At 50.6% G+C, this 23,373-nt stretch overlaps 7 protein-coding genes across 7 annotated transcripts; 4 read left to right on the top strand and 3 right to left on the bottom strand.

The window, feature by feature from the left end:
* Positions 1 to 1,115: 1,115 nt before the first annotated feature.
* On the top strand, positions 1,116 to 2,126 carry CDEST_00320 (Putative copper acquisition factor BIM1-like domain-containing protein; the record flags this gene model as incomplete). The annotated part of the gene is made up of 4 exons (XM_062916479.1): positions 1,116 to 1,207; positions 1,261 to 1,352; positions 1,420 to 1,491; positions 1,558 to 2,126. The coding sequence occupies 4 exons, from the start codon at positions 1,116 to 1,118 to the stop codon at positions 2,124 to 2,126; spliced, it is 825 nt and encodes a 274-aa protein (XP_062772530.1).
* Positions 2,127 to 8,415: 6,289 nt separating this feature from the next.
* CDEST_00319 (Putative DNA ligase, ATP-dependent, BRCT domain, DNA ligase, ATP-dependent, central) lies at positions 8,416 to 11,654 on the top strand (the record flags this gene model as incomplete). The annotated part of the gene is made up of 2 exons (XM_062916478.1): positions 8,416 to 8,710; positions 8,762 to 11,654. The coding sequence occupies exons 1-2, from the start codon at positions 8,607 to 8,609 to the stop codon at positions 11,652 to 11,654; spliced, it is 2,997 nt and encodes a 998-aa protein (XP_062772529.1). The 5' UTR covers positions 8,416 to 8,606.
* A 171-nt stretch (positions 11,655 to 11,825) lies between these two features.
* CDEST_00318 (Putative Phosphoribosyltransferase domain-containing protein) lies at positions 11,826 to 12,767 on the bottom strand (the record flags this gene model as incomplete). The annotated part of the gene is made up of 3 exons (XM_062916477.1): positions 12,461 to 12,767; positions 12,287 to 12,386; positions 11,826 to 12,232 (listed from the first exon to the last, which is right to left on the bottom strand). Exons 1-3 carry the CDS (start codon positions 12,650 to 12,652, stop codon positions 11,826 to 11,828), a joined length of 699 nt encoding a protein of 232 aa, XP_062772528.1. The 5' UTR covers positions 12,653 to 12,767.
* Positions 12,768 to 13,131: 364 nt separating this feature from the next.
* CDEST_00317 (Putative fluoride-specific ion channel FluC) lies at positions 13,132 to 15,261 on the top strand. The gene has a single exon (XM_062916476.1). It carries the CDS (start codon positions 13,595 to 13,597, stop codon positions 15,077 to 15,079), a length of 1,485 nt encoding a protein of 494 aa, XP_062772527.1. The 5' UTR covers positions 13,132 to 13,594; the 3' UTR covers positions 15,080 to 15,261.
* A 3,269-nt stretch (positions 15,262 to 18,530) lies between these two features.
* Positions 18,531 to 20,117, top strand: CDEST_00316 (Putative MFS transporter superfamily; the record flags this gene model as incomplete). The annotated part of the gene is made up of 1 exon (XM_062916475.1): positions 18,531 to 20,117. The coding sequence occupies one exon, from the start codon at positions 18,531 to 18,533 to the stop codon at positions 20,115 to 20,117; it is 1,587 nt and encodes a 528-aa protein (XP_062772526.1).
* Positions 20,118 to 20,384: 267 nt separating this feature from the next.
* Positions 20,385 to 21,305, bottom strand: CDEST_00315 (Putative short-chain dehydrogenase/reductase SDR, NAD(P)-binding domain superfamily; the record flags this gene model as incomplete). The annotated part of the gene is made up of 1 exon (XM_062916474.1): positions 20,385 to 21,305. One exon carries the CDS (start codon positions 21,303 to 21,305, stop codon positions 20,385 to 20,387), a length of 921 nt encoding a protein of 306 aa, XP_062772525.1.
* A 989-nt stretch (positions 21,306 to 22,294) lies between these two features.
* CDEST_00314 (Putative enoyl-CoA hydratase/isomerase, ClpP/crotonase-like domain superfamily) lies at positions 22,295 to 23,255 on the bottom strand (the record flags this gene model as incomplete). Its single annotated transcript, XM_062916473.1, has 2 exons — positions 22,295 to 22,884; positions 22,955 to 23,255. 2 exons carry the CDS (start codon positions 23,253 to 23,255, stop codon positions 22,295 to 22,297), a joined length of 891 nt encoding a protein of 296 aa, XP_062772524.1.
* Between the last annotated feature and the right edge of the window lie 118 nt (positions 23,256 to 23,373).

Below are 23,373 nucleotides of genomic sequence, written 5' to 3'. Positions count from 1 at the left end.
CCGTTAAACTGTGCCCGCAAAAGACTGGAGTTCTGGAACCCAGGAAAAAAAACGCGGTCTAGCCGGTGTAGTTGAGGGAGTGCTTGACCAATTCACAACCGTGAGGGACCATTGGCAAAGCGTGCCCAATTTCCGGTCTCGCTGCCCTGCAGACGCCGGCCACGAGCAGACAGGGCTCATGTTGCCGGGCTATCGCCGACGTCGCGGCGATGGGGACGTCGGAAGCCGAGTTTAATCATCTGGGCATCTCTGATTCGTTGTCCAAGACCGAGCTGCTTGAAACAGACGATGGCCAAGATCAATGAAACCAGATGAATTGGCACTCCATGCGGACAAGCGTTTCCCTTTTCTCAACTCGTCGAGAAAATTCTGAAAGTGTAGGTAACACACCCAGAACCAGAGCCGGGGCAAATACGAGAATAGGTGAAGGAATCTGAGTGGCAGCGAGGACCAGACGCTGGCGTCGGAGCCCGTTGCGGTATAAAAGTGGATGTGCCCGCCGCGCCGAGAGGCACTAGTGATGCAGAGTTGATGCACCCAACGAATAGGACGGCGGGTGCCCATCTTATCAGATGATCAGATATGATGCGATTCCGCTCCTGATGGACCCAAGTCCCAGCACCCACCCTTGCAGAAGTTTAGAACCCTGGCCATGCGATTTGATCAGATAACTTTCTCGAGTGGGGGGCCACACGACAGTGGGACTCGCAGCAGGTACAGACGAAGAGAGGCCGGTGGGATTGGACAGAAGTTAGAACATCGTGATCGGTGCCAGGGTTATTGGCACCGGTTTTGTCGGCTCGACGCAACCTTGGCGGGAAGTGACTCGTCAAACAGGCGCCCCGTCTCTCGCTGCTGTCTTTCGGTATGGGAAGCGGTTGGCTGGCTTGGCGCCCAGCGTGCAGCAAGCATATATGGAGGGTTGCATATCCCGCATCAATTTCTTGCTCAGACTCGCTTCTTCTCTTTCAAGTCACTCCCCTTATCACAAGCTTCGCATCTTGTGATTCTTCGAGCTCTTGAATCTTGCTGAAGCTTCTCTGTTTGAGACCAGTTTTCCCCCTTCTCAAACACTTGTTGAGTTTAACCCAACTCCCAAGATTCTTACAGTCAAGATGGTCTCCGCCAAGTCAGTCGCAGTCCTCGGCAGCATGCTGTTGGGCAATGTCATTGCTGATGACAAGATGGGCCCCGCTGCGTTCCTCTGGTAAGACAACGGGTAAAACTCATGTGCATGTAGCATATGCTGATCGTATCAAGGCCCCCTGACCGCGTGTGGTCCGCCGACGCCGATAACACGGCCCCTTGCGGTTCCACCAACGGCCCCGGTGCTCGCACCGAGTTCCCCTTGGGTAAGCTGAAATCCAAAATGCTGTGTCCTCCAGATATTCGGACCGATCTAACACGAGCTGCGATTAGTCAATGGCAAGCTCGCTCTTGTGACCCAGGACACTACCCGTTCCGTCCACCTGAGTGTCTCCTACGAGAACGGTAAGTTGTACTAAAAGCAGCACATTGGTGCTAGTCCCCCAAGACGAGATCTAACACTCTCTGCAGATCCCAAGTCCGTCTCCGACTTTGAGACGTTCCTTGGCCCCAGCGAGGTCGGCAGCCTCGACCTCGGCCACACCTGCATCACGGTCCCCCAAGCCCCGGAGGGCACTGCGGCCGGCGCCAACGCAACCTACCGCATGCTCTACGTCTCCAACTTCGAGGAGGACGAGTCCAAGCGCGAGACCTTTTACGCCTGCGCCGACGTCACCTTCGTCGACGTCTTCGCCGCCTCGATCCCCTGCTTCAACGCCACCGTCAGCGACCCCGAGGTCTCCGTCGACGAGACCGTCGACGTCACCACCACGGACGCCGGTGGCAAGACGCCCCATACGGCCGCCGACTTCACGGCTTCTAAGTCCGACGGCAGCTCCTCGGGTCTCTCTGGTGGTGCCATTGCCGGCGCCGCCGTCGGCTCCATCGCCGGTGTCTCCATCCTCGGTCTCGCCGCCTTCTTCCTGTGGCGCCGCAAGAACAACAAGAAGAACGCCGTCACTGAGCCCATGCAGCAGCGCTGGGATGCCGAGAAGGCCGTCAGCGAGACTTCCTCTGTCAACAGCCGCCCCCAGAATTAGATGTTTTCCGGTCTTGTGGTGTTTCGGATCGCAACGCATCCTGCAGTCTGAGAACGTAATTATGGAATGAGACATGATATGATTGATGTATATCAAGATTGTAGGAAAGAAATTAATTCAGAAAGCGCATACAGAGGTTCTTATTGCCACATGACGGTTTGTCAGGGTGGCCAGCGGAATATGCATATATGAGTGAGCAGAAAAGAGTGTCTATTTGTACTAAAGAGTGGATGGGATCACTACAGGCTTGTGGGCCTAATGCTATCCTAATAACTGTTCTAGAGCTAGGGCTAGGTGGAAATAACAGGCTGGCCTGTTTAAGTACAGTTAGACTATTCTGGATAGGTTATGTCTATAACTTGCATAGAAGCATGCAAGGATTCTGTTACACCCCCTTAGAGAGGCAACTATTAAAGTTGTATCTCTAGATAAAGTAGAGCTTTTAATAACTAAAGATTAGTAAGAGCAATAGAAGGTAGGGTAATATAGTATTAAAGACCTAAGATTAAGATTACCTTAAATTAAGTTGTGTAGTGTTGTAACTAATGCTATTTAGTCTGTAGATTACCCTACCTAAGCATCTATGCTGCCTAAGCTATCTTAGCTTCTCTAAGAGCTTTAACTTATTGCTTAACGTTTGCTATACCTAGCTAAGCTAGAAATTAGCAGTGCTTCTAAGCTAGTAGTGCTTTAGTAAGTCTGTCTGCAACTATCTTATTAGTTTTAATCTAGTTAAAGTTAATAAGACTATCCCTAACTTCCTAATAAAGCTAAAGATTAGTAATATTAATATAATAAAGCTTACTAGTTACTTAAGGTCTCTTAGTAGTAAGGAGTCTTAAGGTTGCTTAGTTGTTGCACTAAAGAGAGTAGTTACTATCTAGATTAAGCTGAAGTTGTTTAACTAGTTAGATAGTAGCCTTATATTCCTTTGCAGCTTAAGTAAGAGCAACTAGCTTAGCCTTAGTACTTAAGGTAATAACGCAACGTTGCTTAAATAACCTTTAGCTAATAAGGCTACTAAACATTATTATTACATACCCCTAGGTGCTTTTGTAAGTAGTAAGGTTGTTAGCAAAGGAGGCATCTAAGGCACAGAAGAGAGTTCTTAGTCCTTAAGAGTTGTATTTAATTGCAAGATAGCAAGTATAATTAAGGTATTTAAGGCAAGCGTTAGCTGCCTTCTTGTAATTAGCTAATAGGTTGTTAAGGAATTTAGAGAGTCTAGATAAAGTTCTTAAGATGTCTAGTCTTCTAATAACTCCTGCATAGTTAAGGGATTTAATAAGTTGCTAGTAGTAATAGATTTCTGCTGTAGTTGCTTGCTAATTATTAGGAATAAGATTATTAGCAGCTATTAGCGTCCTAGTTAGCTTCTTCCTCTTATTAGCTTTAAATTTGTTATAGATCTTAGTAATGTAGTTATTAAGGCTTAGCTAAAGCTTGCTAGCTTTGCAGTCTCTAATAACTTATATGCCTAGAAAGATGTTTATTTCTCCTATAATCTTTATCTTATAGATCTCTTAAAGTCCCTTAATAACTTACTTAGCTATCTTTTTGTTTTTCTTGTAATAAATTACAGCAATATTATCTATAAAGAAGAAGACTAGGACTCCCTTGCTAATAAGGATACAGTTATCCTTGTTAAGGGGAGTAAGTCTAAGTTTCTTAAGAGTATTAGAGAGGCTCTTCTGCTACAAAAGAGGGCTTCTCTTTAGACTATAGAGTGCTTTGCAAAGGATAAGGTAGGATCTTAGCCTGCTGTAGCTTAGAGGGAACTAGATATAAACTAGTTTATTAAGGGTAGCGTTAGTAAAGGCATTTACAGTATTAAGCTGCATTATCTTTAGGTTAAAACATGCTATAAGGGTTATTATGCTGCAAAATAATCTTCTAGTAAGTGTTAATGCGTAGGTTTCTAGCCTATTAATTAGCTAAAGATCTCCTCTAACATAGATCCTTACTTTAAATTGCTTAAGAAATCTATACTTATTGAATTTGTAGGTATATACCTACTTAAAAGGAAGAATTTAATAGATCTTTTAATTAACGTCTTTTAGTCTAGTAAGCTTAAAGGTGCCCTTCTTTTAGACTGTTTAATATTCTACATTTATTGCTGCTAGCTACTTAGGCTAGAACTTGTGCTCTTTTGCTTTAGAGTATTTCTAGGGAGGTGAGGGGAGGTCTTTGTAATGAATTTAACCTAGATTATAAGCAAAGTTGTCCTATCTATCCTTTTCCTTAGTTAAATCTATTAACTAGAAGAAGGAAGATCTAATTAATAAAGATTTATCCTTAAGTTAGCAAAAGGATCTTATAGCTGCCTTTAGTTAGTAATTAGTTTAACTAATTAGCGTTTCCTAATTGTAAATAGGGTTATTACAACTTCCTATTAGTTATCCTCTTAGTCTCCCTGTACCTATAGTAGGAGGTAGAGCATCTAAAGAATTAGCAATGTAGATTGTTAACTTAGCGGTTGTTGCTAAGGATAATAATAAGGTAGAGGGTAAGCAATCCTGAATTATAGTATCTAAAGTAGGTAACTCTTTATAGGTTGTTAACTTAGGAGTAGGAGGGTTTTAAATAAAAGGTTAATCTAAGTCTAAAGTTGTTTGTAGTAACAGTTGCTAAGTTACTATCTCTTCTTCTAGGTCTATATAGGTTAAAACATGCTCTTCTACCCCCTTAACTAAAAGAGTGTGTAACTCCTAAAGTTGTATTCCTAGAGAACTAGTAGGAGTAGGCAGTTAAGGCTCTTGCTATTAGTTAAAGCACTATTCCCTAGCATCCCTTAGTCTAACTGCAGCAGCTAAATAATGCTAGAGGTCTTTATTATTCTATAGTTATAAATCTATAGGGAGATCTTTACTCTAAGGATTAGGAATTAGAATCTCTAGAATAGAGAAGACTCTCTCTAGCTCTATTTAATAAAGGAGACTAGTATCCTCCTAGCTAAGGTTGTATAGCTTTATTTTATTAAATGTAACGTCCTTAGTCCTTATAACCTTATTAATAGCTAGGACTTAGATGCAATAGATGTTAGTACTATTATAACTATAGAGATACCTAACGTAGGCTTTAGGCTTAGTCTTGTTTGCCTTCTCTTCCCCTCTAAGGTATGTTGCAGTAAGCAGGTAGGCTTTGTAGCTATATTATTGTAAATAGGTAAGTTAAGGGAGCTTAGCTCTCTAATAAGTAGTCTAAGGCCTAGAGTTAAGCTAAGCATTAATTAATCCCTCTAAGGTTTGCTAAGCGTGCCTCTTGTAGGGCATTCTGTTGCTAAGGTAATTTGCAGCTCTTATAAGTTTAGGGGCTAATTCCTTTAGGAATTGTAATTAATATTGTAGAGCCCTAGTAATCTTAAAAAGGATCTTACTAGCCTTCTCTGCTAGATTTTAAGCCCTAGTATAGGCTGCAGACCTCTTAATAAGCTTGCTGTTATCTGCTGCCTATAAGTTAAAGGCATTTTAAAGAGCTGTTTCTTAATTAAGGCAAAGGATTAAGAGTTTAAAGTAGTATTATTGCTTAAGAAATGTAGCTATCTAAATAATTACCTAAAGCCCTTCCTTATAAGACTTAAGGAATTAAACCTATATAAATCTACTCTATTTGTTACATATAAGCAGGACAATCTTCTCCCTGTTGTATGTCCTTCTTAGTGTAAAGAAGTCTATAGAGATGTAATCTCCTAAGGCAGTTAGGTTGTAGTTAGGCTTCCTTCTTAAGATTTTGCAAATCACCTTACCTATGCTGCAAGCCTTACATTTAATAGTTGTTACCCCTTAAATCTTAATTTTTTAGCTAGTCTTTAGGAGATGCTTAAGGGCATTAGCGCTTAGATAGCTAAGCTGTTTATACTAGATTACAGCTTCTGCCTTAGAGGCTGTAAGAGGATCTTTAGAATTAGGCTAACCTTACTTTACAGCAGGCTAGGCATCTAAAAGAACAAAGCTAATATGTTTATTAGGGGTTAGATTTGTTAGGATTAACGTTAAGGTGTTATTATTATTAAAGGATAAAGCTTAAGCAATAGTTAAGTTATAATTGTAGTACTTTAGGAGATATTAACTATGTTTCTAAGGTGTGTAGTATAGGATCTCTCCTGTTTTAGTCTTAAGTCCTAGATAGCAAACTATAAAGATTAGGCCTTTCTCCTTTAGGGGCTTAGCTCTAATAAGGGTTATAGGGTAGTCTAGGTAATACTAGGTATCTTGTATAATAAACCCTTTCTTTCTAAGACTACCTTAGTTAGGGTGGATCTTTATAGTCCTGCAAGCAATAGCTGTTATTTTTCCTCCTCTAGTAGTGAACTCTATTAACTAGCTAAAGTCTAGATCCTTTATTTTAGAGCGATTGTTGTAGATGTAGAATCTAGTTTTAGAGTTAATAATAACACTGTTTTAGAGTAGAAAACTAGCATATAGACTTATTGCTAGAGCGCTGTTTAGGGTAGCATAGAAGGATAAGGAATTAGAGCTATATTTAGTATCCCTATTAGAGTCTAACTGCTCTTAGTTAAAGTAGGAAGAACTTTGACCTAAGTTCTCTTTATACAGTAGAGAGGAAGATTAAGTAGCTGGCTTGTCTAATAAGGCTAATAAAGAGATTTTAGCGTTGTTAAGTTGCTTTTGTGCCCTTAGGTTCTTCTTAAGCTAGGCCTAACCCTGTTTAATAGCCTTCTTGTTTTAAGGATGGTTTAGGTTGTAATTAAGCTTCCTCTTCCCTAGGTTAAAGTAAGGGCAGTTAATAACCTAGTGTTTTATAGGACTAAGGTAGGTAGGATACTTAGGAACTATTATCTTGTTTCTTTTCTCTTATAACTCTGTTGGATTGCCCTTCTTATCTTCTCCTTGCTAAGTAGTAAAGCTAGATGCTTTAGCGTCTCTAAAGAGCTAGTTAGGATAGAAGGACCTAACCTATTAACAGAAGAAGTTAGCTTATTAAATTCTAGCATATTTCTCTCCTATCTTAGGAGGCTTCTTTATGCTGTTTTAGTTAAAAGAGAAGGTAGCAGTTGTATAATAGCTAGAAGTAAGTAGCTTAACTACCTTAAGGAAGTTAGCAACTTAAGTAGTTAGGTTAAGAAGCGCTAGAAGTCTAATGTTAACAACCTTATCTATAATGTTAATGTAGTTACTAAGCTAATTAGACAGCTTAGACTGCTTAATTAAGCTTATGTAAGCTTAGTAGCTATAAAGGATAAGTTGTTACCTTACGTAGTTGTCTAGGGTAAGCTTGTCTCTAAGAGCAATAATTATTTCTCTAAGACTCTTTTTACTACTAACGTAGTTAATGTACTAGGCCTTAACTATAAAGGTAACCTAAGAGAGGATGGTAATAATGCCTTTATTAGCCCTTTTGTAATCTTCTATTTAATTAGCATACCTAGCCTTAGCTAAGGTAAGTTTGTTAGTAAAGTTTTTAGCTTTAGGGCTTAGTTTAGTAAGATAAGGCTTATTATTTACTAATTGTTAGTTTAGATCTATATAGTTCTAGACCTTATAGATCCTAGCTACTAGCTTAAGGTTTCTGTACTATTTAGTCTAGTTAGCGTTAGAAGTAAGCTTCTAAGTAACCTTAGATAACTCTATAGTTAAGGAGGAGGCAATTGTAGCCTAGTAGGATTATATTAATATTGTTAGGATTAATTAATTGCCTATAGAGAGGTAGAGTTATTGCTTCTGTTAAAGCTAAAGATCCTAGCCTTTGTAGCTGCAGGATTAGCGCTAGCTATAGGAGACTAAATAGTCCTAAGAGTTGCAACGCACTTAATTAATTAATGCTGTCTAACTAATAGGTCCTTACCTCTTAGCTAAAGGAATTAATTAAGACAACAGTTGCTAGAGTTAACTAGGCTTATAACTAACAGTTTGTTAGGGTAGCTAGCAGAATATGCATATATAAGTAAGCAGAAAAGAGTGTCTATTCGTACTAAAGAGTGGATAGGATCACTACAGGCTTGTAGGCCTAATGCTATCCTAATAACTGTTCTAGAGCTAGGGCTAGGTGGAAATAACAGGCTGGCCTATTTAAGTACAGTTAGACCATTCTGGATGGGTTATGTCCATGACTCGCATAGAAGCATGCAAGGATTCTGTCACCACACCGTGTTTTCATTGGGTGATGTTGCTCCGTATGCTTAATGCGGGATGCTATTTCCTCTAATAGCATAAGGCCATATTGTCTTTTTCCAACTTTGTGATCTGATCCAGTAGACCCACCCCAGCCGCTTTAGTGCATTTACCTCCAGGCAGCATCCCCAAGGCAACCATCCCACTTCCTTTCAACTTCAACGGCCAGCCACACCCAACGGGGTACGTCCCTATTATAAGTCATGGCTACACCTTCTGCCGCCTGGAACTCCCACAGATTCGATCTTGCGTCTCATCACCAATCCTACTAATCAACCTCAGCATTCGAGTTTCAATAGCGCTACTTTGTCTCTCTGTCACGGTAGCACCTGCTCGACCACTAACAACAATGAGCCAACGACAGCGACCCCGGTCGCCCAATGCTGCTGCACAAGAAGAAGAAGAGAAACAGTATCTCATCGGCGGCATGACACTGGAGGAACTCAAAGAGAAGTGAGCTGTCTTTACCTGTTATGTAGACCTTAATTGCTCACAGCTTTCTAGATATCCTAACCGCCCGCGTAACCACTCGCAGACCATGCGGTTTTCCGAGTTGTTTAAGAGTCTCTTCAATCCTCTCAATGAGAACAAGAAACAGCCGGCCGGTCGCGGCCCCCCTCGCGCCAAAAAGGGACCCCATGGTCCCACCAAGTTGTCAACTCAAGAGCAGAGGCGACACATCATCGAGCGATTCATCTCGCGATGGCGAAACGATGTGGGGAACGACATTTACCCAGCGCTACGATTGATACTCCCCGATAAGGACCGAGATCGTGGCGTCTATGGCCTGAAAGAGAATGCTATAGGAAAGCTTCTCGTTAAGCTAATGAAGATTGATAAGAACTCGGAAGATGGACACAACCTTCTCCATTGGAAGCTCCCCGGTCACACCACTGCGTCGCGGATGGCCGGTGACTTTGCAGGCCGGTGCTTCGAGGTTCTGTCCAAGCGACCGATGCGAATAGAAGTTGGCGACATGACGATCGCGGAAGTAAACGAGTCGCTGGACAGGCTCGCCGCGTCGACGGGGGAACTTGAGAACCTTGAGGTTTTCGAGATCTTTTACGAGCGCATGAATGCCGAGGAAATGATGTGGCTTATCCGTATTGTTTTGAAGCAAATGAAAGTCGGAGCAACCGAGAGGACTTTTCTTGACCTATGGCATCCGGATGGTGAGGCGCTCTTCAGCGTCTCTTCGAGCTTGCGACGCGTCTGCTGGGAATTGTACGATCCCCAAATCCGACTAGAGCAGGAGGATACGGGCGTCTGTCTCATGGAGTGCTTTCAACCACAGCTCGCCCAGTTCCAGATGCCCTCCTCCTTCCAAAAGATGATCGATTACCTTCGACCAACCGAAGAAGACCCCGAGTTCTGGATTGAAGAAAAGTTGGACGGCGAACGCATGCAGATGCACGTCACGGAAGATTCGAGTGTTCCGGGAGGACGACGCTTTGGTTTCTGGTCCCGCAAGGCCAAAGATTATACGTACCTATACGGCAACGGCCTTAGGGATGAGAAAGGGGCCTTAACCCGCCACCTCGGGGACGCTTTTGCGGCAGGAGTACGGAACCTCATCTTGGATGGAGAGATGATCACTTGGGACCCCGAAGTTGACAAAATTATGCCGTTCGGAACCCTCAAGACAGCTGCCTTGGCGGAGCAGAACAACCCATACAACAACTCCGGCCCCCGCCCGCTCTACCGCGTTTTTGACATTCTACTGCTCAACGACAAGCCGTTGACTCAGTATACCCTGCGAGATCGCCGGCTAGCATTGTCCAAGACGGTAAAAGGCGTCCACAGGAGGCTGGAGATCCACGATTACGAAGTCGCTACGTCGCCGGATGCCATCGAGCCGCTGCTTCGTAAGGTTGTCGCCGAGGCGTCGGAAGGACTCGTCCTCAAAAATCCACGATCAATGTACAGACTCAACAGCCGCAACGACGACTGGCTCAAGGTGAAGCCAGAATACATGTCTGAATTCGGAGAGTCATTAGACTGTGTCGTTATTGGCGGCTACTACGGCTCAGGCCGCAGAGGCGGTGCGCTTTCCAGCTTCATGTGCGGTCTCCGTGTCAGCGAAAACCACATCCAAGCTGGCGCCAACCCAGAGAAGTGCTTCAGCTTCTTCAAAGTGGGTGGTGGCTTCCGAGCAGAAGATTACGCAGAGATTCGTCACAGGACTGACGGCAAGTGGATGCAATGGGACCCGAGGAAACCGCCCGTTGAATTCATCGAGCTCGCCGGCGGCGACCGGCAATTCGAGAGGCCTGATGTCTGGATCCGCCCTCGTGACTCCGTTGTCTTGGAGGCGAAGGCAGCGAGCATCGGTAGCTCGGATCAGTTCTCACTCGGTTTCACGCTTCGGTTTCCCCGCTTTCGCCGCTTGCGATCCGACAAGAACTGGGATGAGGGACTCAGCGTGCAGGAGTTCCTGGACCTCCGCAAGCGGGTCGAGGAAGAGGCCAAGGAGAAGACGATGAGTGTCGAGAACCGCAAGCGAAAGTCAGTGAAGCGCGCCAAGCGCGAGGTGGTGATTTCCGGGACGGAGAACATGCCTGCGCAATTTGAGGGGCAGAAGTCGAAGCTCTTTGACGGTCTCGAGTTCTGCGTCTTGTCGGAATCGCTCAGGCCATTCAAGAAGACCAAGGCCCAGCTTGAGACACTGATCAAGGAGAACGGTGGACAGGTCTCTCAGCGAGCGATACCCCGGTCGGAGATGATCCTGGTGGCCGACAAAAACGTCATCAAGGTCGCCAGCCTGGTTAAAGAAGGGCACAAAGAGGGTGGAGTCGACATCATCAAGCCGAAGTGGATACAGGACTGCCTCGAGCAAGCTGATGAATCCTTCTTGCTTCCGTACGAGGATCGACACCTACAGCATGCAACAAAAGCGCTCAAAACAGTTGCTCTGCAAAATACGGACATGTATGGCGACAGTTACGCCAGAAATATCGGCCTCGACGAGCTCCGGGCAATTTTCAAGAGCATGCCCAAGCGAGAGCCCGACACGGAACCCTTCGACAAGCCCCAGTTCCTGAATCAGCTGGAAGAACGCGGCCATGGAATTGGTCAGCTCAAGGGGTTGATTTTCCGTCGGTGTACTGTGTATCTGCACGAGGCAAATGGAGAGGGAGAGAGGGACAACATCAACATGCTCAAGTATAGGAATTATCTCACGTTCGGTGGTGCACGATTGGCGAGCGGTGTCGACGACGAAGGGGCCACACACATTGTGCTTATAGGGAAAGGCGATGGTTGCAAGGAGGCCGCCGAGGACTTGCGCCGGGAAACTAGCAGCCGACGGAAGATCCCACACATCGTCACCAGGCATTGGGTCGAAGACTGTTGGCGCGAGAAGACGTTGCTGGATGAGGAGAGGTACAAACGCATATGAGGCGACAGAACAGCTCTTATACCCAGGGTATCTAGGTGTCATGATTTTCAATTGTAATACCAGTCCCTTCTATGAATGCCGGCCGCAGACAGTTTCGTGTGAACCTGAGAATTATCGGGATATATATAGCCATATATGAATCACCCAACGGAAGAGGGGAAAAAGCACGCTTTATTTGCCAATTGTAAGAAACAGCCGATCGCCGACATCGCCCAAGCCCGGCTTCAGCATGCCCTCAGGCGTCAGCTCGGCGTCAACGCCGGCGATCCAGATCTCGGTGGCGCCGGCCCACTCGGCGGCGGCGCGCCTGACGCCCTCGGCGGCACCTATGACGGCAAGGACGACAATGCGCTTGACGCCCCACTCGCGCAGGGTCTGGATGGCGGCGGCGCAGGTGCCACCCGTCGCGATGACGGGATCGAGGATGATGGCGAGGTCGCTGGCCTGCGAGTTGGAGCCGTCGTCGGCAAGGTGGTTGGGGAGGTTGTTGTAGTACTCGACGGGCTCGAGGGTCGAGGGTTCGCGGTAGAGGCCGAGGTGGTGGACGGGGACCGGGGTCGGGAGGATCGTCTGGACAGCTGGGTGCGTGTGAGTTAGTCGGCTGGAGAATTGAGATATGGATGGGTTGTTACCTTCTACCATGCCAAGACCCGAGCGGAGAATGGGAACGAGGCAGAGGCGCGAGGGGGCGATTTCAGTCGAGATGAAGTCGAAGCCTAGAGGGGTCGCATCCTACGGGCAACCTTCGTCAGCGAACGTGAACCGTGGATCCATGGGATCGCCGGGGGAATCCGATCTCCTCGTACCTTGGGACCGTCTGTCGCTTTCGTCGAGGCAGAAAGTGCTTCGTATGCCACCATCAACGCGATTTCGTTCACCAGGGACTTGACGTCTTTCGCCGGTGTTGATTGTGACCGAAGCTGGGAGAGCTTCGCCCGCAGACAGGGGTGTTGGGAGACATGGACGTTGGAGGGGAGCTCAGGCGTTGAAGAAGCCATGGTTGTGATTCTGTGTATATTGATTACGATCGAGTATGCTGGATTTCCACTGCCAAATGTCGAGAGGGAAGTAGTAGTCTATGGTAGTTAAAAGAAGAAGAGAATGAGGTTGGGGGGGGTCTAGGTTGGACAAGGAGAATAGGAGGGGTCCAACTCCAACACCAAAGTCCGTCCCTTGTCCTCCTGATCAGCGCGCCGGTACCTTGAGTGGGGCAGCGTGCATGCGGGAGGAGCTATGATAAGATAAGACAAGATGGAGGGGGCGGGTGCCCGCCAATCTGTCACATTGGAGGCGGGCAGCGAGTAGCAGTAGCGACCAGGTCAGCTCCGGCGTCCGGTGAGGCGTCGGAGGTCGCCGCCCTGCAGCTGCATGATAGCTGGCACTGCGCGGGGGATCGGGGGATCAGGGGGGACGCGAGATAGGAATTAGCTTATTAGAAACGTGTTCTTCTTGACTTGCTGTCGCCGTTGTTGTCCTTCCACAAGTCGTTTAGTGGTTTGTTTATGATGTCTTCTCCATCTTTGGGTAAGGCAGGTACTTAGATACCTAGACAGGTATCCGTACTCTGTGTCCATACCCAGAAACCCATTGGAATGTCACTCCTACAGTGTGTCCCGGTGGGCTCCGCTGGCTTCGGTGAAGCGAGTCGCTCCACTCAGACGCTCTGACCATCGCTGAAGTCGCTCAGCGGGATAGCCGTGCCCGCCGTTTGGAGATGGGACCGGAAATAATACGTCGTCATGTTTTATTCAACATTCCACCTGAAGCCGCTTTCGGCACGCAAAAAAACACACCGTCTGTCGTAGCCGAAATGCCCGCTTCTTCGATCAAACCGCTCCCGTCTGGCTGAGGAAGGCGATGCCACGGCCCGATTTCCCCCTGCAATCCGTCACGGCCCTGTACGAACCGAGCCTGCGAAAAAGACCACGACGAAGAGCACGATGCAAAACGGCAGCATTCGCGAGCACGACGCCACAATAGGGCACGACAAGAACGACGTCCTTGATGACGGGCTAGTCGACAATAACGAGCGGAGAGGCACCTTCGGCAGCCCTTCGTTGACGGGACGAAGAGCGAACACCAATGCGTCACGCACGAGGTCGATCGAGCACGGCGTGCCCGACGACCACGAGACCCTCGACGGAACGTGTGCGGACCCTGTCGGCCACAGCCCCAGCAAGAACCAGCCGGGCAAGGGTCAGAGTCTGGAGGATATCCGGTCGGATGTGGGACGAGGCCGCCGCCCGTCTGATTTGGAGATGATGCAGGACGACCGACGGGACGAGCGGGACGGGACGACCGAGACACCGCAGCCGCCGGCCGGGCCCGCGACGCACGTCTCGAATCTAGCGAGCCAGGTCTACACGCTCTCATACCTCGTCTTCTTCGCCATCCTCGGCACCCTCGCCCGCCTGGGCGTCCAGGCGCTGACGACCTACCCTGGCGCGCCCGTGTCCTTTGGCGTCCTCTGGGCCAACGTCGGCGGCAGCTTAATCATGGGCTTTCTTGCCGAGGACCGGAAGCTGTTCAAGCAGGAATGGGGCGCGGCGATGTACCACGACCAGGTCCGCGGGGCGCGGCGACAGTCAGATGTCTTCAACAGCGGCGGTGGCGCGGTGGCCGACCTGGCGGCTGCGAAGAAGGCCCATCTCGCGATCAAGAAGACAATCCCCCTGTACATTGGCCTTGCCACGGGCTTCTGCGGCTCCTTCACGTCCTTCTCATCCTTTATCCGCGACGTCTTCCTCGCGGTGAGCAACGACCTACCAGGCGCGGACCGCGCGGCGCCCGAAGCGCGAGGCGGCGGGGACTCTTTCATGGCGGCGCTCGCCGTCACTTTCACCACCGTGGCCCTCTCGCTCTCGGCGCTGATCGCCGGTGCCCACCTCGCGACGGCTCTCGAACCGATCACACCGTCCCTCTCGTCCTCGCGCGGGCGCGGCCCGCTCAACCACGCCGCCGTGGTCCTCGGCTGGGGCGCCTGGCTCGGCGCGGTGCTCCTCGCCGTCTTTCCCCCGCGCGACGCCTGGCGCGGCCAGGCCGTATTCTCGCTCGTCTTCGCGCCGCTGGGCTGCGTCGCGCGGTTCTACGTGAGCCTGTGGCTTAACTCGCGGGCACCAGCGTTCCCGCTGGGCACGTTCGCGGTCAACGTCACGGGCGCCGCGGTGCTCGGCGCGTGTTGGAACCTGGGGCACGCGGAGATCGGGGGCGTGGTCGGGTGCCAGGTGCTGCAGGGCGTCGAGGACGGGTTCTGCGGTTGTCTGACGACGGTGTCAACGTGGGTGGCCGAGCTGACGGTGCTGAGGAGGCGGCACGCGTATGTGTACGGCGTGTCGAGCGTGGTTGCGGGGTTTGCGGTGCTGGTGGTGATCATGGGGACAATGCGGTGGACGGAAGGGTTTGGGCCGTTGATGTGTATCCATTAAATCCGCCCCCGGACTTTTATCCTGGACATGTTAATTGGGATCCTTCTGACTGTGATACTATCACAAGTGCACATGTAGCTGTAAGAACGAAAGAGCCAACGTGTAGTTGCGAGAATCCTCGGAAGGCCTTTTCCAGTATGCGCCATGGACGCCGTGCAGCGCCTCAACAAGCTCAACTTCCCGCATCACAATGTTATCGTTGTCTCGGTACCTGCTGATCAAGGAACTCCTCAAGGCGATCCTTCCCAACAGACGCTACCTCAACCGTCTTCCCAGCCACCCAGTGAACCGCCGTGTGTATATCGAGCGTGCTACTTGCGATGCCATGGTCGTACTGCGCTTCCATGAGGAGAACAAAAACAATCTCTTGAAGAGCGGGGCATCAGTGAGTGCTTTCTTGACTTGGTTTGCCGCTTCGAGTCCGCCTGTGTCCTCCTACCTGTCAAAAGTCCGCAGGATAGCGGCGCGGTCGAAGAAGAGAGAAGCCAGTGATTGGTGTTGTCTGTCAAGCCGCCAGTACTCCTGTTTACAGTCCCAGCTGCAGATCGAGAATCCAGCCCGGCTTTGAGACGACGGCGACGGAATCACGAGTCCACTCTCATGACTGCTGATTGCGGGGCTTGAAGCAAAGGTCGCAACTGCGGACTCCGCAAATCGGCCCCACTCGAGGCTGTTCCGCAACGGAAGGTCCGTATGACCGGTCCGGCAGAACATGCGTGCCGCCCGACGCCGTCGGTCTCGCCGAGCAAGCGCATTGTTTGCCAAGTACTCTTAAAGTATTTCTGTAAATTAACAGGTGTTAATTCTCTAGATTTCCCTTTCATCTGAAGGCATCTTCGCCTCTTGCTTTTCGAGACCGCCGGGCAGGTTGCGTGCTTGACCCGGCGTAAGATGCTGGGTCTGTTCAGGACCCATAAAACACGGCGCTTCCGCCTCAAGAATGCCTTAATGGATTAGAGGTAATCAATGCGTGATTGGGATCATATTTGATATCTTGGGGTGCGTCACCATCAAAACCAACCCCCGCACAACGAGTAGCTGATCTGTTGTTCCTGCTCGAACAATAGTGGCGAGGATCACTTGCGCTTCCTTCCACGCTGCCCTCTAGTTGAGCTGGGGAGCTGACGACAATCAAGCCGCCCGGATCGTCGTAGAATCCCAGAGGAACGAGGCTGTGTAGCTGCCCTGTTTGGCACGACTCGTGGATGCTGCGTCTTGGCCGTGGCGAGCATTGCGCGCACTTGCTCGCCAACGCGCGGTTTTTACTTCGAGTAAATTACGACGCACGTTCCTCATGCCATTCATTCAAGTGGTTGGCAGTCATCCATACTCAGTCGAACAGTCATGTGAAGAAGGGGAAAAAAATAAAAAAGGGTTTCATTTGTTCTCTGAGGAGTTCGTCTGCCCAAGATTGGGAGAGGCCGCCGAAGCCTTGGCACTGGGAGGGGGTTGACCAACGTCGACATCGACGACTCTTGGCTGGGGACAAGGGCCAAGACTGGCGACGACAATGTGGTGTTGTTCATGACGGGGCGCCCGCTTCCAGAGCAGGAGCATCCTTCCCCTGACCGAGGCCCATTCGGGAAGTTCTCTCGTCCGCTTGACTGGTCGAAGACTGCCAGGGCAGACAAGACGGTGCCCAGATGCGCGGTGTTGCTTGATTCCCGTAGACCAAGAAGACCAAGAGATCCAGAAAATTTCCCCTTCAGTGCGAAGGCAATGCGTGCCCCCGTTGTTAGTGCAAGCACCGTAAAATAAGCTTTTGCCGTATCTTGAGGCGCTTTCGGCACGTCAGAGGTACCTGGGGTCGTCCATTCAGCGTCGAGTCTGAGGCGTTTCAGTGGGTGTCTTGTGGGGGCTCTATATGGATGATAGGTACGTACCTTGTTAACGCTTCCAGATGTGGCAGGAAGTCAGTCGTGCTCTTTGCCATCCGTTATCCGTTCGTTTCCCCGATCGAGAACCCATCTTCTTTTCCCGCCTTCAAACACATCGAGCACTTGAGACAAACTTCAACGAGAGAAGAAGGGAAGACCATGTGTTCGAATGGTTGGCTCTCGTCGCCTCAAATAGACCCTGCGTTATTTTACCACACCGGCGCCAAGACACACGAAAAGCATAAGAAGGCGCAGTCTCGCCCTCTCTGCCAAGAACACAACCACTGCCAAGACATGAGACTATTGCCGTCAGCAAGCGACAGGACGGACGGGCGACTGAGAAACAGACAACCACAAACAACACACACACACACACACACGCATACACACACAAACACTACTGCTGTAGTGTTACTGTATTTGGCAAGCTAGTAATGGAGTCTTCTCCGTGATCGTCCTCCCTGCCACGCTGCAGCATCGAGCACAGCCTCTTTATCCCTTGCACGCCTGTATCGTCTGGCACGCCCAACCATGGTTCGACCTCTCCACGTCAGAATTCGAACTCGCTTCTGAGCCCAATCCGTTTACATGACCGAGCTACATGGGCCATCCCGTGCTGAGAAGCCGATCGAGCGGCCGTCCGGAGCATTGCCCTAGCTGGGATCCTCGAGCCTAGTCGGCATGACACCAACAGAGAGCATCTATTATCATCAAGTCTGGATGGTCGACGTGTCGTTCCTTTCGTCTGATTTTAAACCATGAATTTACGTCCGGTGGTGTGGCTGAAGCCGTTGACGACATTTCTTTCCTAGGTTTTAGATGTCAGACGAAGAAGTCCCAGATGATGGACAATTGCCATGGGGCAGCTCTTCTATGCTACACACCAGGTGTCTTCAACACTAACAGTCTATCATGTCCATGACGGTATCGAGATCCTTCTTGGGTGGTGGCCACTCAAGTTCGCAACCTTGCCGGTGCGGGAACTTTGGATCAGTCTTCCATCGAACTCTACGATAACATCTGGGGAAGGAGGGGAGGGGCGGCTGGGGAAGCCAACCTAGTACGGCCGTCGACTCAAAATGCCAAGGCCATCATGGTGGTGCCCCCCGTCTCCATGGATCACACAGAGCAAGCTAACACTCGGCCCTTCCCAAGTTAACCACAGACAGAACTCGCCGGCGAAGACCGTTTTTCCTTCTATGGGCGACATCTTCTGCACCGAAACCCACGTGGATGCAGACTTTGTTTCTCATTCGACTCTTCGGTCCGCCAGGTAGTGGCTTCGACTCGCCTCAGATTATACATATACCGAGAGAGAAGCCACACTGTCTGACACCAAACACTGGCAATGTAAGAAGCAACCAACATTTCCTCCTTCCAGTCTCCCACCGAAAAAGGTTCATCGAGAAGTCTGGAAAACACACTCGGCACGGCACATTGCCCTCTCGCCCTCTCATCTTCACGTCGAGCTCGACAGCTTCTCCCTTTTCCTCCACCTGGAAATCTACTTACCGACCACTTGCCATAGTCTTGTTCCTCTTGAGACCGGCAACAGATTCATAAGGCGGCCCGTTATGGCAATCTTCAAAGATTTCCGCGAGAGGCTCAAGTCCTTCAACGCAAAGGAAAGGAAAGCCATTTTCTTTTACATCTGCGGCATCATGCTGTACAAGTTCGGCCTGGAGGCCTTCAACGGCTCCATCACCGCACTGGCCACGAACCGATATGACTTTGAAAGCGACACCAACGGTACCCCCTCGCGCACCTTTGAGCGTCTCGGTCTGCTCCAGGGGCTAAACCAGGCCACCCAGTGTGTTGGCTCCATTCTCATCGCCCCCCTCATTAAGCACTACCCGACGAAGAATGTGCTGTCGTCTGCTATCCTGCTTTTCGGCCTCATGACGGCAATCCTACTAATACTCGATGCCGCCACCGGCGGTACTTTCGTCCCCGCGGCCTACCGCAAGAAGCACCCCAAGGACGAGTGGTCGTACTACGGCGACTACGATAACGATGCCATCATCCCCATCTACACCGTCACCGGTATCGCCTACGGTATGGTCGAGCTCATCCGTCGCGTCATACCCCGAGACATTGTTGGGGGCAACGTCCAAAAACTTCGTCAGATGGACAGTCTCGTGCACATCTTCTACGAAATTGCTGGTACCTCAGGCGCGTTCGTCACCGCCCTTGTCCTCATCCCGAATCTGGGCAACAACCGATCTTTCGTCATCACCCCGATCTGTTTCTCGCTCGCCGCCATCCTGTGGTTCTTCGTCGTTGACGGCAGCCATGAGCGCAACGCGCTCGCACGCGCTGAGGCCCGCAAGAGCAACTACTTCATCGCCATCGGCAAAGGCTTCCTCCTATTCTTTGAGTCCATCTGGGTCGGCGCCAGGATTCTCTTCACGTCAACACGGTTTGTCTGGCTCGTCCCAGCATATGGCGTCGCCCTCTACGGCCACCGATATCTCGAGAATGGAATCGCACCGCAAGTCGCCCGTCGGTACCTCGGCAACTCGGCCTGGTCACAGATCATGGTTGGAGGCTCCAACTTTGGTGAACTCCTCGGCGCCCTCTTCGTCTTCCTCTTCACAAACGTTATCAAGACCCCCATTCCGTGGCTCCGTCTAGATGCCCTCATGTTGCTGATCGTGTGGTACATCCCGTACTGGTACCCGCCCTCGGGCCAGGTCAGCCAGGCTTGGATCGTTGCCGCCACGTTCCTCCCAGTCTCCTTTGGTTGGGCCGCCGGCGATGTGTCCCTTGCAGCCTTCATCCAAGCCTCTCTGGCTCGGCTCGAGAGCAAGGAGCACCGCGTGTCTCCCCTGGGTGCCGTCATGGCGTTCCTATACTCATTCTACATTGTCACCTACGCAATTGCCGGCACCTTCCTCGGACGATACCTCGACGGCGTTTACAACCGCACTGGCTCGGTGCGGGAGGCGCTCGTGAACACGGCTGGTGTTCACTTCACCATCATCATGGCCGTCGTTTTCGCCTCGACTTTCATTCCCAAGGGCTCGCGAACATTCAACCCCGAGATGCTAGATGACACGAAGCTCGACGAGGATATTGAGGAGGAGTCTCTCTCACCGTCGGAGAAGGACTTGGTGGAGGACCCCAAGTTAAACGAGAAGATGCCTGCCATTGTTGTTTGATTTCCTAGTCGAAAATTGGCTCTTGAAGGCCCCGGATATAGGCGCCACATGATACTATTGCTTGCGTGTGGAACGCAGTACTTTTAGTTAACAAGAACGCATTGAACATAGGTGTTATTGATAGACGAATCAAGGCTTCCCCTCCATCTAAAAAAGAAACGTGTCTTAGTTTGAAAAAGGGAAAAAAAATCTTTAACGGCGATGAGCTTCCGGCATTAATTCGAACGTTTCCAACCTGGTCTGGCGGGTGGCCGTCGCAACGCCAAATCAAACCCCTTTGCTCTCGAACTCCCGCTCTGTCCAGTCCCATAATTCCTGCGCCGCCTTGTCATCGTAAAGAATCGCTTCCTTAAACTCTTTAATTTTTTGATTATAGAAACCCCCGCTCTTGACAGTCGCCCTATCCGCCGTGCTCGCCCATAGCTGCGTCCTCACCCCCGCGCGCACGTCGGTCAAGAAGACGGACCCGATCACGCCGGCCACGCCACTGAGCCACGGCTGTCTCGCAATGAGATCGTCAAAAATGCCGGTGTTGACGACGCCGGGGTGGATCCCGACGAACTTGATTGCCGGGTAGAGCCGGCTCAGGACACGGGTGTGGTAGTAATCCGCGAGCTTGGACTGGCCGTAGCGCGCCACGCTGGAGACATTGCCCATTGGCGTCTTAACTTGGTCGAGGAGAATCCCCCCTTTCGGCGCCTGTTTGAAAAGCTCGGAGCTGAGGTTAACGACGCGGACGTCGGCGCCGGGCCGCTCGGCCGTCCTGGTGAGGACCGGGAGCAGCAGCTTGGTGAAGAGGGAGGGCCCCATGTAGTTGGAGCCGAACTGGGTCTCGTAGCCGTCAGGCGTGAGGCCCGCCGCCGAGGCCAACAGTCCCGCGTTGTTCATGAGGATGTCGAGGCGGTCGGACGAGGCCAGGAAGGTGGCGGCGGCCTTCTGGACGGACGCGAAGGACCCCAGGTCCAGCTCGAGGAACTTGATCGTGTCCTTGGCGGAGGGCACGGCGGCCTGGATCTCCCGGATGGCGGCGGCGCCCCGCGCTTCGGTCCTGGCGGTGAGGTAGATGGCCGCGGGGTTGTGCTTCGCGAGCTGCAGCGCGCTTTCCTTGCCGAGGCCGCTGCTGCCGCCGGTGACGATGATGACCTTGCCGGAAAGGTCCGGTATATCTTTCTCGGGGGAGAAGGGCATTTTATTTTCTTTAAGTGGGTTTGGGCAGTACGTCTGGAAGGAGGGGTGGTGGGTTGACGAGGGATCCGGGAAGCAAGAGTCTGACGGATCTAAAGCTCAGTTGTGCGATTGATTGCGTTAGCAGATAGGTTGAAAGAGTAGGACGTGGCATTGTAGGATGAGACTTGACGCTGTTATTTCTATCTTTTGAATCTTGTTGCGAACCAAGCAGTTGAAACGAATACGTCAGCCAGCACGAGCATCACCTACCCGAAGCATCCAGATGAGGGCGGCCATCCCGATAAAGAGATGACAAATTATCGAGAACAGATGAAGAATGCTGAGTTCTCGGAGAGATTGTGGTTAAGCATCAGATTACTCGGCATTCTTCTGCTGCCCGGGCGGGCGCGGGGCGCGCGTTGCTCCGACGCGGTCCGCTCTGTGTGTGTCGGCTCACTAATCATTGGCGGTTTTTTGCCGCGGCGACATTGGGCTCGGTCGGTCGTATTAGTCGACGAGCCCGGATCAATACGCCGACGGTAAAGTAAATTAGCGCTGGGAATTCCATCAAAGGGTCTGATTGGACGCAAGAACGAGATTTCTTTGTGTAATTGGGAACACTTTGACTGTGGCACGGGTTTTGAATAATGCGAAAGTCCGGCAAAGCATCCAATCAGGCGCTCAAGTGGTGAAGCTTTCATAGCCGCAGCGCTTCTTTTGGCACATCTTGCATTTTGAGCTAGAGACAAGTCAAGGAAACCGTTACTTAATACATCACTCTGGATTTGGACCGTTCCAAGCTCAAAAAGTGTGATTGCAGCTGGAGGCGGCAAGATAAAATCACAAGGGGCCGTGGGCTCCGCTCAGGAATCAAATCTTTGGCTTGATAATGCATTTAGATGTATACAATGGCCTATCTACGCAACAGGCTACACGATAATGTTTATAATTTTGAAGCCGAAGATGCAGTTTCTATCTCAAAGCCACAGCCCAGATGTGAGCGCCCAGGATTACTCGTAAAAGCGCGGGATGGTATCAGGAAGGTTTAGTTCCAAGTCTACAGCAGATGTGTTCCCATACAGCTCCGCCGAGCGTCGTCCGATATCCTGTACCTCAGGGCGCGCCTGCTGCTTGAAGAAATCTCTGCCGTCCGCAACGACCTGTTCGAGAGACGGTGCCGAGGCACGGTTGATGGTCTGCTTTCCACCGCTGAGGGCCGACAACGGGAACAGGCTGAGGCGCCGCGCCAGCTGGTCGATGAAGCCGTACATCTCGGCTGACGTGTCGAAGGCGCGGTTGATCCAGCCAATCGCCGCGGCGTCCTCGGCCGTGATGTCCCTCGAGCTAAGTACGTATTCCATGGCCCGCCCCCTACCGATCAGGCCCGGGAGGAACTGGCTGCCGCCCCCGCCGGGGAACAGGCCGCTGCCGACTTCGGGCTGGCCGAAGAGGCTCTCACCCTTGGTAGCGAAGCGCATGTCGAGAGACACGAGGAGCTCGTTGCCTGCGCCGCGAGCCCGGCCCTCAACGGCACCAATCGTGACCTGCGGCAGTCTCGAAATGTTGTAGATGAGAGTCCCAAAAGTCTCGGCGAACTCGGCTGTTCAGTGTCAGAAACGGTTCTTTGTATTACACACAGCAGTGAAGTCGTTCGTCTGGGGTTGTCATACGGTTAGCAAGAGCGGGCATGGCGAGGTCGAGATGAGCCATAAAGAACTTGGGCACGTCGCTGTTGAAGATGACGACCTTGGTCTCGTTATCGCCCTGGAGACGGGAGACGAGGTCGGTCAGGCCGTCTTGGGTGTCCTGGTTCCACAGGTTGATGGGGGACGACGGGTTGTGAAACGTCACCGTGAGGACGCTGGCGTTTTGGGACGTCTTGAGCCCGACGTACTCCGGGAGGTCGAGGGTGTTGACCGCCTGTGCCATCACGGCGACAATGGCTAATCCGTGAGAGATGGTAGAACGCATTTTTATAGCAGTTTGAGAAGGTCAGGGTAATCCTATGAGTTGAGTGAATGGCGAACGAGAGTCTTGGGATGAACTGGTCTTCCGCGGGTGTTCGCTTTATAAGAGCCTGTCTACAACA

This window comes from Colletotrichum destructivum, chromosome 1 (genome assembly GCF_034447905.1).
Source record: "Colletotrichum destructivum chromosome 1, complete sequence".
Lineage (NCBI taxonomy): Eukaryota > Fungi > Ascomycota > Sordariomycetes > Glomerellales > Glomerellaceae > Colletotrichum > Colletotrichum destructivum.
The sequence above is the reverse complement of the archived record's forward strand: the minus strand, read 5'-3'. Positions and strand labels throughout refer to the sequence as shown.